This window comes from Myodes glareolus, chromosome 15 (genome assembly GCF_982192425.1).
Source record: "Myodes glareolus chromosome 15, mMyoGla1.1, whole genome shotgun sequence".
NCBI classification, from domain to species: Eukaryota; Metazoa; Chordata; class Mammalia; order Rodentia; family Cricetidae; genus Myodes; species Myodes glareolus.
In genome coordinates this window covers 50,923,685-50,939,083 of record NC_142040.1, presented here as the reverse complement: position 1 = coordinate 50,939,083, position 15,399 = coordinate 50,923,685, and the positions used below count along the sequence as shown (strand labels likewise).

At 34.6% G+C, this 15,399-nt stretch overlaps 1 protein-coding gene across 2 annotated transcripts in view; it reads left to right on the top strand.

Moving 5' to 3' along the window:
- Nucleotides 1–15,399, top strand: part of Nipbl (NIPBL cohesin loading factor) — a 153,700-nt gene that overhangs the window by 115,622 nt on the left and 22,679 nt on the right. For both annotated transcript variants that reach the window (XM_048428991.3, XM_048428995.3), the window contains exons 22-32: nt 1,176–1,258; nt 1,779–1,911; nt 2,523–2,666; nt 4,572–4,661; nt 5,497–5,711; nt 5,837–5,939; nt 6,627–6,725; nt 6,823–6,969; nt 7,827–7,961; nt 9,051–9,149; nt 9,978–10,031. In XM_048428991.3, coding sequence (XP_048284948.1) covers nt 1,176–1,258; nt 1,779–1,911; nt 2,523–2,666; nt 4,572–4,661; nt 5,497–5,711; nt 5,837–5,939; nt 6,627–6,725; nt 6,823–6,969; nt 7,827–7,961; nt 9,051–9,149; nt 9,978–10,031 — 1,302 coding nt within the window. The remainder of the gene's footprint in view (nt 1–1,175; nt 1,259–1,778; nt 1,912–2,522; nt 2,667–4,571; nt 4,662–5,496; nt 5,712–5,836; nt 5,940–6,626; nt 6,726–6,822; nt 6,970–7,826; nt 7,962–9,050; nt 9,150–9,977; nt 10,032–15,399) is intronic.

Here is a 15,399-nt window from a genome sequence, read left to right as displayed (position 1 = left end):
GGTCTCAAACTCACAAAAATCTTTACCTCCTATTGCTATGATTAAAGCTATGTGTCACAATGCCCAGTTCTAGATTATATAGTTTCACCTCGAAGACAATTCCAAAGAAACAAGAGTAGTCTACCTATAGTATAAAGTGTGTGTGTGTGTGTGTGTGTGTGTGTGTGTGTGTGTTCCATGCAAAATTAACAAAATAGTTTTTTTTGTTAAACAAAATACTGTTTTTCTCCTTTATAGATTAGATTAGTCTAACCTTTCTTTTCTGATCATTGGTGACTATTATCATAAGTATGTTTATTTCTATTTTATATATATAGATTTGAATATGATTATTTTATTTTATAATTTATACATAAATTATAATGGCATATTCATGGCTAATTTTTTTAGTTGACAGTTTTTGTCAGATTTGTTTTGCCTTGAGATTGACACACAACAGTTCCATCACAGCTTAAAGTTAAGAATCTTTTTATAAGGACCTCGGAAGCAGAATTGTTATAGTATAAAAGCATTTACTTCACTGAGGCTGTCCATATTTTCACTTAAGTGATAGTGCCATTTGCATTTTCCTGCATTCTGATTTTTACTGATTCTAGTTACTGTAAAATGCTACCGTGCTCATTTTGGTTTTTTTCTGCTTAATATTACTGATATAACTCCTTTTTCTATGTTTACTATTGAGTTTCTTCAGCTCTAGACTGACTTTTTATGGCTTTTTTTTATCTTTTTAATTTCTACTGAAAGTGTCAAATTTTTGTTTACACTGTAGAGGCTTCATAAACTTTAAAGTTAGAATATTCTTTGGTTGAATTATTTATCTGTTTTAGTTGGGTGTACTGGCACATGTCCTAACACTGAACTATATATCTCCAATTCTGAAAAATAGTTTTGTACTTTGACTCCATTTCTTCTTTTTCTGGTGTGGATTATAATATACAACAACTGATTAAGTATTAATACATTTCTGATTACTTTAATAAACTTAAATTAATTACCACTGTTTCCAAGTCTTTATAATTTTTTAAAATGTGTTTAGTATGCCAACTGACTTATCCCATTTTGTTAAAAAATAATATCTTAAATACATAAATACTCTCTTCAATAATAGCAGTAGCAGCTGGCCTCATTTATTCATTGTTTCTTGTATCTTTATAAAGTTGTTTTCCTCACTCTAGGTTGACCAGGATGTTGTCATTACTAATTCATATGAAACAGCTATGAGAACAGCCCAAAACTTTCTTTCCATCTTCCTTAAAAAGTGAGTAAGATCAACGGTGTGCTTTTTATTTTCCATAGTGTGGACTGGTCAATATAGAAAGAAGACTGATCAAGTTTCCTGCCATAACTGGAACCTCAAATACACCTGATCTTTAAAATGAGGAAGAGAATTAAAAATCTAAAAATGTGTGAATTTGCTTCCGGTAGACTCCCAAGTTTTAGTACTGGATTGTTGGATTTCTAGAATTTTTCTTTACAAAATTTTGAGGCATTCTGCTTGTAAAGCAAAGTTATGGAAAGATGTTACTCAAGCTTCGTGAGAATTAATGTTAACTATAGAAAAATTCATTTCTTCAGAGTTGTTGCAATTTTCAGAGAATAATATCAGTTAATATACTTTATAATTGATGGAAAAGACAATTTAAGAAATATTTATTTATACATCATTCTATTTAATGTGCTCTCATATACCATGGAGGAATCTGTACTTAACAAAATTGCAAGCATTATGTAAATTAACATCTTTTTTGTTTTTTGGGTTTTTCTTTCTTTTTGACTAGATGTGGTAGTAAGCAAGGTGAAGAAGATTACAGACCACTTTTTGAAAATTTTGTTCAAGACCTTCTTTCAACAGTCAATAAGCCCGAGTGGCCAGCTGCTGAACTACTCCTTAGTTTGTTAGGGAGACTGTTGGTAAGAGTATAGCATTTAAAGATTATTAATTACTAGAAGACAACATAATGAGGATGTACTCTGATTCACAGATGATGAATTCTTTAAAAAATGTGTAAGGAAACATGAACATTGCATCTATTTTTGCATGTGTATAATTGTACATTATATCGTCGATACCTGTAGAAAACAAAATTGTAAATTTTAGCACTTTATGTATTTATTTATTTATTTATTTAGCATTTTATTACATATAATGGCAATGCTTTTTGAGGTGGTTTGGGTGGGTCTTGAACTTGTTACGTCATTGGTTTAAAATATCAGCAGTGAGTTAACCATTTGAAAGCATGAAACTGACTAATGCAAACATTTTGTCATTTTTTAATATTATTTCTAAAATTATATGGCACCTTTTAAGTCTCATAGTACAGAATAAAAGTGAAAATCAATACAGTGATTTCATTTTAAAGTATATTTGAAGTTGTGCAATATAAGTTGCTACAAAACTTTAAAATGTAACTTTTTATGAACTTGACAAAGTAATACTACTATTCTGAAACGATAATTATTTTTAGACAACAGCATCTTATTATTAAATTCTTATTTAGTAATATCCCATCTTTGAACTTTAGGTTCATCAGTTTAGTAATAAGTCAACAGAAATGGCTTTAAGAGTGGCATCTCTTGATTACCTTGGAACTGTTGCTGCACGACTGAGAAAAGATGCTGTTACCAGCAAGATGGATCAAGGGTCTATAGAGAGAATTTTGAAGCAGGTATTAAACTAAAGAACTTAATATACAAATAGTTGTACATTTGGTTGCTTTTGGTGTGGGGGACAAAGCAGGGTCTGATGTTATCCAGCTTTGTTTCAGACTTGCTGAATTCCTGACCCTCCCGTGGGTCACACTGGACTCTTTTTAAGAAGTGCTAGGAATTGAACCCAAGGCTTTGTGATTCTAGGCAAACATTCCACCACCTGAACTGTGTCATCCAGCCCTACATGTTCTTGCCTTCTAAGAGTAGATTTTGTAGATTCAAGGAAGATTTGTTTTGTTATTTGGTCCTGAGTGTGATAAGCTCTCACTGTAGTCTCAGCTAGTCTTATATTCATAATGTCCTCAGGAACTAATCCTTAAGATAAAATTTTAGGTCCTTCTTTGGATTCACTGAATCCAGAACCCTAGGAGTGGAGGAGTCAGTGATTTAACAAGCCCATCAGATTGTAATTAGTGCTAAATTTTGAGTGCTGTTGTGTGGTGTATATTTGTACAAATAAGAATTGGCACATAAATATTTGTAATACACTATCAAAAGCAAAACTTAATATTACTATATTACTAATGAATATAATACTTGGAGTATAATCTATTGCCATCTTTTTTATTTGAAGATTTGTTTTATTTCATTTATTTGTGTGAGTGTGTGAAGGGTCGGTCCATTGGATCCCTTGGAGCTGGAGTTTCAGACATTTGTGAGCTACTGAATGTGGGTGCTGGGATCCGAACTCCGGTCCTCTGATAGAGCAGTAAGCACTTTTAACCAATAGAGTGGTAAGCACTTTAAATCACTAAGCCATTTCTCTAATCCATCTTCATTATTTTAATGGTCAAATTGTCCTTACATTTGACTAGTGAGATGCCTTTTGAAGCTTGCCTTTGTGCCTCTTTTTTGACATGTTCCCTATATTCTTTTTTGGGTGTGGGGCAGGGGAGTAGGTATGTGTTGTGTTGTGTTTATGGTATGTGTACTTGCTAGTGTGTGTGAACATGGATGTATAGGTGCATGTCTGTACATGCATGTGGATGCCAGAAAGTTAGTTCAAGTTTTTTTGTTTTTGTTTTGTTTTCAATCATTCTCTAACTTATCGTTATTAGTTAAAGGACTAGGATTCTTTGAAGAAATAAATGACCCCACATATGAGACACTAAAAGTAAAAGATGTCTGTAAAGCACCTATTACAACATGAAATAAAGTCTTAAAGAGTGATGGAAATAGTACTGGGGAGATAACTCAGCGACAAAGTGTCATAAAAGCATGGCGATCTGAACTTAGGTCCTCAGAATCCATGCTAAGCAAACTCAGTTAAATTCCCAGAACCTACAAATTCCCTCCCTTTCTACACCTAAAGTATTATCTCCACAGTGATTATAAAACTATCTGAAATGTATGACGCTTATTATCACCGCTGTTAACATTCCTATTTACTAGATCAAAACTTTGGTGTATATTCATAAATACAAAATACACAATGAGTTCAAGACAGTGCTGTGATATGTGATTCCTGTCTCCAGAAAAAAAGAAAAAAAATTAGCAGTTGTAAATGTAAATTCAGTACAGAGCTGATTAGGGTGTTTTTGTGTTGATATTTACTTCTGATATTTATATCAACCCTTCTGAACTCTTTAAGATAGCAAACTTAGCTATCAGTGTGTTTTTGAGAAACCATACTTTTTGTTTCTATATAATGAGTATACTTGCTTTCCTTCTTACTGGCTTGTTCCCCCGTTAGGCTTGCATTCACATCTACACAGTTTATTAACACACACCAGTACTTTAGTAGTCACATACCTGTACCATCATTTGGGAGTCTGGTACAACACTGTTTTAGAAGTGGGTGGGAGGATCAGTAACAGGCAAATAAGTCACCGATAATCCTGTGATTATTGTTTTTGGTTTAGGTTTCCGGAGGAGAAGATGAAATCCAACAATTGCAAAAGGCATTGCTTGATTATTTGGATGAGAACACTGAGACTGACCCTTCACTGGTGGTGAGATTCATTTTGATTTTTAAATTTAAGTTGTCTTCAAAAAGTAAGGTGGGGCGTTAGAGGGAAAGAAAATAAGAAAAATATTTGGAAATATTTTTATAGATTATCTTTAAGTAGGTTAATCCTAAAAATGAATATAGGCCTCCCGATTGTGAAGATGATCTGTTAACATACAAAGAAGCTGTCAAATTCATATATATGCATACATACAGTTCTTGGAAAATGTATATCAAGTAGCACATCCGGAATATAACAAACTGTGTATACAATTTGTATGCTTTATAGTCTTGGCATAAGTTTGTAAATAACACTATGCACATAATGGAGTATTTTCAATTTTTCTAAGTAGTGAAATGAAAAAGTTATAATAACCTCTGTATTATTTTAACTACCTAGTAGATTTCCAGGCTATCGTTATGGGACAGATGCACAGAGTGCTTCAGTGCTGAGTGTTTTAATGTATTTAAAACTTGCATATTTTTTGCACAGATAAGACAAGAGTTGGAAACAGATGGAAGTCTTTTACCTTCACTCCATCTATTCTAAACATTTCTAGTGGTCTTACTGAACTATATGAAAATATCCTGCTTTAAGTATTTGATAGTAGTACTCTATTTAATGTAGTCATTTTTATTGTCAGTGTCTTACATTAACAGTTAAATTTTTTAGTTAAATGTACAAAAGAAAATCCTGTAATCCAGGTTATTTCTGTGTTTACATCTGTTTCTATCCAAGAGAGTTTGTTTTTTTTAAAAAAAAAAAAACTTAGAACTTATATTCCTGATTAGAAATGTTACTAATAACATGAGCTCACACCTATCTAATGTCCTTCCAGTTTTCTCGTAAATTCTATATAGCCCAGTGGTTTCGTGACACAACTCTGGAAACAGAAAAGGCAATGAAATCACAAAAAGATGACGAATCCTCTGATGGGGCACATCATGCAAAAGAGATTGAGACAACTGGTCAGATAATGCATCGAGCTGAAAACCGGAAAAAGTTTCTTAGAAGCATTATCAAAACCACACCATCTCAGTTCAGCACATTAAAGTAAGATGCAGAGAGAGAGAAGGGAAATATATATGTGTGTGTGTGTGTGTGTGTGTGTACATATATATGTGTTGTAAATATCCATTTACAAAGAACATTTAAAATTGAAATGCTTTTTGTTGTAGGATGAACTCAGATACTGTGGACTATGATGATGCGTGCTTGATTGTCCGATACTTGGCCTCTATGAGGCCGTTTGCCCAGAGCTTTGATATTTATTTGACACAGGTAAATTGATTGATTGTTCTGATTGATTTTTTTTTATTCTGGTTACTTTTGGAGATCGTGGACAGTTTGTGTTCATTGTGAAAGCAGCATTTGTCTCTGTTTCATGTTGTTTGCATGTCTTTAGCTGTGCTTACCGTCCACAAACTGAATCTTCTTGTACAAACAAGTGGACATGTTTGTTTGACATGAAAATTGTTCATTTATAAAATCTTTGATAATACTGTCTTAGTTACACATAGATTTAGTGGAGCTTGACGTTCGTAAATATATATATTCAGCACTATGTTTAACTGAGAATACTGAGGTAAAGGAAAGACTCCAAAATATAGAGTGCTTTTCCATGTATACTGGTCTCTGTTAAGATTTTGGATCAGAGCCAGGCAGTGGTGTCACAGACCTTTAATCCCAGCAGTTAGGAAACAGATACAGGCAGATCTTTGTGAGTTCAAGGCCAACCTGGGCTACAGAGAGAGTTCCAGGACAGGCTCCAAAGCTACAGAGAAATCCTGTCTTTGTAGGAAAAAAGAAAAGATTTTTGTATGAGTAAGATGATGTATAACTTGACTTACACATAAAAAACAAAAGGTAGCAAGTTATAGATTGTGTTCTTATAATATCTATCCATGCTATATTTCATTAAATTTTATGTATTTTAAAATTTATGAGAATTTTAATTTTGCCTGGCAGATACTACGAGTTCTTGGTGAAAATGCAATTGCCGTTCGAACAAAAGCCATGAAGTGTTTATCTGAGGTTGTTGCTGTAGACCCCAGTATTCTAGCAAGGGTAAGAGCAAAAATAATATTTTCTGCTTTTTTATTCAAATTTGAATATTGAAGATTATCTCTCTGCTACAAATGACATTTCTCTCACTCTTCTTTAGCTTGACATGCAGCGAGGAGTTCATGGACGATTAATGGATAACTCCACTAGTGTTCGAGAGGCAGCTGTGGAATTACTAGGTCGATTTGTCCTTTGTCGACCTCAGCTTGCTGAGCAGTATTATGATATGCTGATTGAAAGAATATTGGTATTTTCTTCTATTTTATAGAATTTATGAATATAATTTGCCATAAATATTACTAAATTAATCTAATATCTATATATATAAATGGCAATTAAAATTTTATATTGCCTAATCTGAACCATATAGCGCCATTCTAAAGAAGGTTATGCTTTCAAGAGTCAAGCTACTCAATATTATCAAGCCAATTATTGGTGAAAATAAGATCCATTTTTCAATTACTGTTATACCAGTTTTTAATGCGTAATTGATAGTGATAGTAATTATGTATGATAGTTACCTGGTTTTGGAGAGTACTCTAAAGTAATTATCATTGCAGAGTGATTGTGTGTCTGTCTGTCTGTCTAAAAATTATTTCCATGGCAGACATACCACCCACTACAAACATATTGATTTTTATAGAACTACACGTTGATGCATTTGCACACAAAATTATGTATTGCTTCAAGGACTTTTATTACCATTAGTGTAATACAAGAGTAGTTAGTACCAAAAGGTTTACTTGATTTAGCTTAGTAAACACTTTGTTGTCTGTATCATAATTAGCATTTTATATGCTGTTGAAGTACCAGACACTATTCTAAAAGCCTATCTTCTTATTCAGATTTGGTGAATTTGTTCTCTGGTCTTCAGTTCATTACTGAGTGTACATACATCCATGTTACATCATATTTTAAAAGTAAATACAGTAAGCTAAATTTTATGTTTATAATATGTGAAAGGTGAATATATGCACCATAATGTTCATTTAACAAATAGGAGTTATAATGCTTACAAAATGTCTTTGACTTTGTTTTGTCAAATTTCACACACCTAAAACCTCTAAATTTTCTTAACATATGAAAATACATTTTTGTTCTTAGGATACTGGTATCAGTGTCAGGAAAAGGGTAATAAAGATTTTAAGAGACATCTGTATTGAACAACCAACATTTCCAAAAATTACAGAAATGTGTGTAAAAATGATTCGTAGAGTCAATGATGAAGAGGGCATTAAGGTAAGATGGAAATTTGATCTTGTGAAATATCTTTTCCATTAATGTTTAAAATAATTTAGATACTTATTTATCTATTTTTTATTTTGTTTCTAGAGTTTATATTAATAAAGTATGATCTTTTCCAACCTATCCAATCATTACAGTTTTGCGTATTCAACTATAGAGACTATTCTATCCAGAGAGATTGCGAGATTGAAATTATCTCGGTTTTTAAATAGTATGATTGAGCTTTCTTCCTCTCAGCTGTCTTTAGCTGGTATCTAGTTGTCATCAAATGTCCTGTGTAATTGATCCCTTGTCAACCTGACAGGCAAACAGAGCACCGTAAAGCATACTTCTCCTTTCTTGTTTGTCCTCACTATCACATATTGGTGTACACTTGAAAAAAATCATAATACGAAACATTTTACGAATTTAAAAAGGCCTAGCCAGTTGGTGGTGGCGCTCGCCTTTAATCCCAATACTTGGGAGGCAGAGGCAGAGAGATCTCTGTAAGATCGAGGCCAGCCTAGTCTACAGAGCAAGTTCCACGACAGCCAAGGCTACACTGAGAAACCTTGTCTCGGAAAACAAAACAAAAACAAAAATAGCTCCACAGTCTTACAGATTCAAACATTTTAAAAATTCAGTCTCTTAAAAAAACCAAAGTCTTTTAAAATAGAAAGTCTCTCAACTGTGGGCTTGGCAGTATACTTGCTGCTCTTACAGAGACCCCAGGTTCAATTCCCAGCATCCATACCAGGTAGCTGACAGCCACCTGTATTCCAGTTCCAAAGGATCCAGCTGGCTCTGGCTTCTGCAGACACTTGCACACAGGTGATATACAGCTCTGTAGGCACACATTTATAAATACATGTTTAAAGTTTTTTGATAGTATTTTATGCAGAAGCTATAGGTTAAACAGAGTATTGCCTACCATCACATGTTTGAAAAAGTGTATAATTTGGGAAATCAATTGGTCATTTTAATCATGAAGAAATTTATATAAATCCCTGCAAATTTATTTTCTAGCTACCTGTAATGGGAATTTACAATTAAAAGATTGCCATTTTTGTTGTTAGTAATTGACTAGGTTTCTTTTTCTTCTAGAAATTAGTAAATGAAACATTCCAAAAACTCTGGTTTACTCCAACTCCACATAATGACAAAGAAGCAATGACAAGGAAGATCTTAAACATCACTGATGTGGTAAGAACGATGGGCACGTGTGTGGTTACTAGGATTACAAAGCTAGTTGAAGTGACTGCATCTCATGAGGGAGGAGGCAGAGATGAAATACCTAGCTGTGTCTGAGTCAGTGCTGCTTCCGTTGTGTTCTTAGAGCTTCTCCTGGGGTTTAAGTAGAAGGGATTGATGTTTGCATGTGGCTCAGTTTCTTGATACTCATTTGTATAAGCATTGATGTTGAAGTTTTCTGTTTATTCCATAATTGAAAAAGGAAGAGAGAAAGCACAGGACAGCTGTGTACTGCTTGGGCTAGCAGCTTGCAGATAGCTTTTAAAGTTTAGGTTTTATTACATAAATGATTGTAGTTTGCTGATGTGTGTTGAGTAATTTTATATACTCAGTTTCACGAGCATCTCCATTTTCTATTGTCCAGAGGACTAAGGAGCAATTTTTTTTTTGAAATCTCACAGACTTTTCTGATAAAGCATGGCATAAACTATATTTTTATGATTTGATACCATATTACTCTTTTTAATATTAAACTAACGTTTTTGATGTTTGTTACTGAATAAAAATTTTACTTTAAATATAACCTTTCAAATTTAAAAAGTAGACATACCCTTCATGTTATAACTAAAATATCTGTTTAAAATGAATGCCTTTTTTGTTTCATGAGCTACAATTTCAACATTTTCCCCTTCCATTTCCTTGCTCCAAACCCTCTTCTATACCCCTTCTTGCTGTCTTTCAAATCTGTGTCCTCTTTTTTTTCATTCTTATAACTTTCTCAGCCCGTATAATGTTGTTATAAATGCCTTATTTTAATGATTTCATTTCCTTTCACCGTAGGTTGCAGCATGTAGAGATACTGGATATGACTGGTTTGAGCAACTCCTTCAAAATGTGAGTGTAATTTTGATGACATGAAATTTAATAAAGACTTTTATCATTTTAAAAATAAACTTTTTAGGCCTCGAAAGATGGCTTGATAAGAGCTCTGTCTGCTCTTACAGAGGTCAATTCCCAGCAACCACATGGTGTGTCACAGCCATTTGTAATGGGATCTGATGCCCCCTTCTGGCGTCCAGGTGTACATGCAGTTACAGCACCATATACATAAAATAAATAGATCTTAAAAAATAAATAAAAAAACTTTTCAAATCTTTCTTAATTATTTGTGTTTTAGTAGAAGAAACATACTTCAGTATGTTAAGCTATGTGTTTTAATTTCTTTATTGAGTTCAATAATTTTTTATTGAATCAGTTATCTAGTTGACTGCTAAAAATGTTTTTTGAATTACTAATTACTAGCTCCACTTTCAGATAGCTTGTTTCTTATCCCTTTAATGTAGAGCAGTGGGTCTCAACCTTCCTAATGCTGCAACCCTTTAATACAGTTCCTCATATTGTGGTGATCCCCTCTAAAATTATTTTATTACTGCTTTATAACTATTTTTGCTGCTGTTACGTGCTGTAATGTGTAAATATCTATTATGTGTGATATATTATGAAGCACTTGTGAAAAAGATCATTTGATCCCAAATAAGTTGTGACCCACAAGTTGAAAACCACTGATCTAGGGACTACTCATGAGATCTTTAAGTAAAAATAATGTTAAATACATAATTATTTGGCATATTATAAAACATACAGAACTTCTTTTAGTAGTATAAAATTAAACCACAATTTGAACTTTCAGAAATTTTCAGTAAGATTATTCATCTCCCAACTGTAAAGTTACTATCATGTTTCCTTCTTTGTAGAAGGTAGGCAGCATGTGTGCAGCTAGAAGAGAGTGTTGGATGTCCTGTTGTTCTCAGCTTTATTCTCTTGAGACTCTCTCACTCAATCTGAAGTTGACTGATTTGGCTAGGCTAGCTAACCAGCAAGCTCCCAATATCCACCTGTTTCTGTCTACCAGTGCTGGAGTTTCAGACAGCAGCGCTGCCCTAGTTGTATGAGAGTGCTAAGGATTTGAATTACAGTCCCCAAGTGCTCTTACCCACAGAGTTAATTTTGGAGGCAGTATCTCACTTTTTTCCTCAGTTTTGCTCTCAAAACTCTAGGCTCGGTGATCCTAACACCTCTGCCTACCAATCAAACCTTCTTTCATCTGTCCTTCATCCATTCCTTTTTCTTTCATGACAGCGTGTGTGTGTGTGTGTGTGTGTGTGTGTGTGTGTGTGTGTGTGTGTGTTGCACATGCATGTGTACAAGGCAGGATGAGAGCATTGGTTCCTGAGGCTAGTATTACAGGTTCTTGTGATTTGGAAGAGCAGTAAGTGTTTATAACCTCTGAGCTATCACTCCAGCCCCAGACACAAAAACTTTGTTAAAGTGCATGTGCCAGAGAGATAACTTGGGGTTCTTAAGAATTCTAAAGTCAAGAGTACATAGCACACCTACGATTTCCATACTTCCAGACATACATGTTTTGTTGTTGTTTTATTTTTAAGACAGAATCTCATTGTGTAGGCTTTCTGACATGGAACTTTCTGTATATAGACCAGACTGGCTTTGAACTCACAGAGATCCACCTACTTCTGCCTCCACTGCACTTAGGTTAAAGGCATATGCCGCCTAACATTGTATAATCCAGTACTCTTGAAGCTCAGACAGGAGGATCTTGACTTCAGGTACAACAGGCTATTTAGAAAGATTGTTCTATAAAACATCAAGCACAAAAAGAAGAATTTATTTACTTGTTTGACTTTTCAAGACTGGATTACTCTGTGTAACAGCCCTGACTGTCCTGGAGCTCACTCTGTAGACAAGGGCTGGCTTCATACTTAAGAGCTCCACCTGTTTCTGCCTCCTCAGTACTAGGATTAAAAGCCTGGCCCAAACACAACCCAGCTAAAGAGAGAGAATTAGGGGGTGGGGACTGTTAAGGACACTTGTTGCATTTGCAGAAAATCTGACTTTGATTCTCAATATCCACATTACAGCTCACAACCATCTGTAATTCCAATCATAGCAAATTTGACACCCTGCTCTGACCATGAGACATGCAGGTGCTACATAAACATACATGCAGGCAAAACTGTCATACACATAAAATAATCAGATAAGTAGATCTAAATAAAAAATAATGTGTGTCTATAAACACTTCCGCTCATTGAGAATATGTTACTTTCTACTCTAGAAATCTAAAATCTGAAGTACTCCACATTTGCCATATTTGAGCTTGCTTCTGCAAATTGAAAATTTCACACCTGAGCTCATTTGACAGCCAGACTCACACATACTAAAATTATCTTCGTGCGATTTATGTAAGAAGTATATGAGAGCTGGAGAGATGACTCAGAGGTTAAGAGCACTGACTGATCTTCCAGAGGTCCTGAGTTCAATTCCCAGCAACCACATGGTGGCTCACAACCCGCTATAATGAGATCTGGTGCCCTCTTCTGGTGTGCAGGCATACACACAAACTGAGCACTGTATACTAAATAAATAAAATCTTTTTTAAAAAAAAAGAAGTGTATGAAACTTAAATGAGTTTCATATTTATACCTCTGTCCTTTGCCCAAGCATCTCCCTTGTGTTGTATGTAAATGCCCTAAAGTCTAGAAGATTTTAGGCTTCAAGCATTTCACATAAGCATTTTATCCTATGCAATCATTTTGGAAAAGATTATTTTAAGTGTGTACACCATTAAAATTTGACTTAATCTACACACAGAAGAACAACTAAATGGCTTGTATACAAAGAAGACTGCTAAATAGCAGTGAAATATAAAACAACTGTCTAGAATAGCCTGAATTAAAGCTATGTCATAATTTTTGAGTAAAAATGAAAGACCCAAAACACTAATCAAATTAAATTTGTAAATTTAAAAAAAAAGGAAAAGAAAAACTACCAGGACAAAGTGTAGTGGCACAAGCCTTTAATCCCAGCACTTAGGAGACCGAAGCAGGCAGATCTCTGTCAGATCAAGGCCAGCCTGGTGTGCAGAGTGAGTTTCAGAGCAGAGATCATGTGTCAAAAAAAGATAACAAATACAACAACAACAAAAACTGCCAGTTTAGGCATTTCTTTATGCATTAGGGTAATCAAATTTCTCAAGTTATTTCATTGGTAGTTACAAATTACTGGAAGTTTTTCTGAATTGGGTTCATACCAGAATATTATTTATGATTAATATATTAAATCATATACCAGTCAGCAGTGATAGTATCATGAACCAAGATTTATAATAAATTATTTTGCTTATTCTTGATGTCTTAGGAAAAAGGAACATGAGATAGTTTTGGGTGACTGCATTGCTTTATGCAAACCAAGCTAGAATAAGATATTGGTAAGATATTGGTAACTACACTTAAGAAATTGAATTGTAGAGTGGATCAAGGAAAATTTGCAGTTTATAAATTGAAAATGGGCAAATTGAGCTGTCTCTTTTATTTATCTCTTAATTGAAACAGTGATGCTGTGGACTTTGTATTGTTCTGGTTGCTGTCACTCATCTTTAACTACCCATATGGTTTTTTTCTAACTTGAGAATTTTATTAACGTTTGAGAGAAAAACAACAGGATAGATGCAGAAGGATCTCTGAGTTCAAGGCAGGGCTACATAGACAGACCCTGTCCCTGGGGAGGAAAATCAAAAGGAAGGAAAAAAGTCATGTTTTAAGTTAGGGTGTATGGAAGCCTGCAGGTTCAGCAGTGAGGCTTAACAAGTAATTGCACAGCAAGGAGAAGAGGGATAGCTTCTAAAAAGATTGAGAAAGATCAGAATGTCCAGAAAAGTCCAGGATGCTCAGGCTTGGTCCAGTGTGTGTGTGTGTGTGTGTGTGTGTGTGTGTGTGTGAGAGAGAGAGAGAGAGAGAGAGAGAGAGTCACTTATTTGAGAGAGAGAGAGAGAGAGAGAGAGAGAGAGAGAGAGTCACTTATTTAAAAATGCAAAGCAAAGCCAGGCAGTAGTGGTTCACACCATTAATCCAAGCACTCAGGAGGCAGAGACAGGCTGGTCTCTGTGAATTCAAGGCCAGCCTGTCTACAGAGTGAGTTCCAGGATAGGCTCGAAAAGCTACAGAGAAACCCTGTCTTGAAAACCAAAAAAGGGGCGGGGGGTGGGGGGAGAAGGCTAAAAGATGACTCAGCAGTTAGGAACACTTGCTGTTCATAGTGACGGACCTGGGTTTAATTCCCAGCACCCACATGGCGGCTCACAACTACCAGTAACTCGGCTTCTTAAAGATGCAATACCCTCTTCTGACCTCCATTGGTACCACACATGCACTGATGCATAGACACTCATACATAAACTAAATTTTAAAAAAAAAGTAAAAAAGGAAACTTAAGCTTTTCTGCATTAAGACTCTTAAAAACAGTAGGGGAGTGGTGGTGCACACTTGTAATCCCAGCACTTGGGAAGCAGAAGCAGGTGGATCTCTGTGAGTTTTAGGCCTTGCACAGAGAAACCCTGTCTCAAAAAGAGAGAGAGAGAGAGAGAGAGATTCAGAAAAGCAGGCAACCTAGTAGTATAATGCTCTTTGTAAACACTTGTCTACCCATGATCTTGTAGTAAAAATTTTAAATCGTGCATTTTTACAGTTTGAATATTGAATTTTTTGTTTTACTTCACTTTCGTTCCTCTCATGTGAGCCACTCATGATTTGTTGCCACTCTGTCAGACACCATTTATGCTATTGCAGAAAATTATGTCTGATAGCTCTGGGAAACTCTCCACAGAAGGGAAGTGCAACTTTCTTTTAATGTCCCTAGAAATATTCACCTAATTATTATTGGCAAAACAGATACGCCTTAAGTCATTTTTTCCGTGATTTTAAGATTTAGATTTTTCCATAATTTCAATTTGGGTTGGTTTTACTTTGTTACTACAGGTGGGCTTATCTCCATCCTCTTTATTGTTCTTCATAGTATTTTTAAGCACATCTTATTAATGATAAGCATTAATATTTTAATATTAATATTGAAGCAGAAAAAACTTCCAAAGAATATGCCATTATGTTTTGTAGTTGCAAAGCTTAAGGTAAAATTCAGATACAGTTGTTGATTATTTAAAATAATTTGCTAACATCAGATAGTGTTTCTGTGGTCTTGGCTGGCGTGAGAGAGAAAAGCCACTTTCCCTGCATCTATTCAGTGTCAGGTCCTGCACACAGCAGTCCAAATACTTCTACTAAAATTTGCAGAATGCTGGTTTTAAATATGTCACATATATTTCCTTTGTCTTTTAATGTTAACTAAAAAATGCTTATTGATATTTAATGCATGTACATTATCATTATTGCCTCATAAATAATTTTAC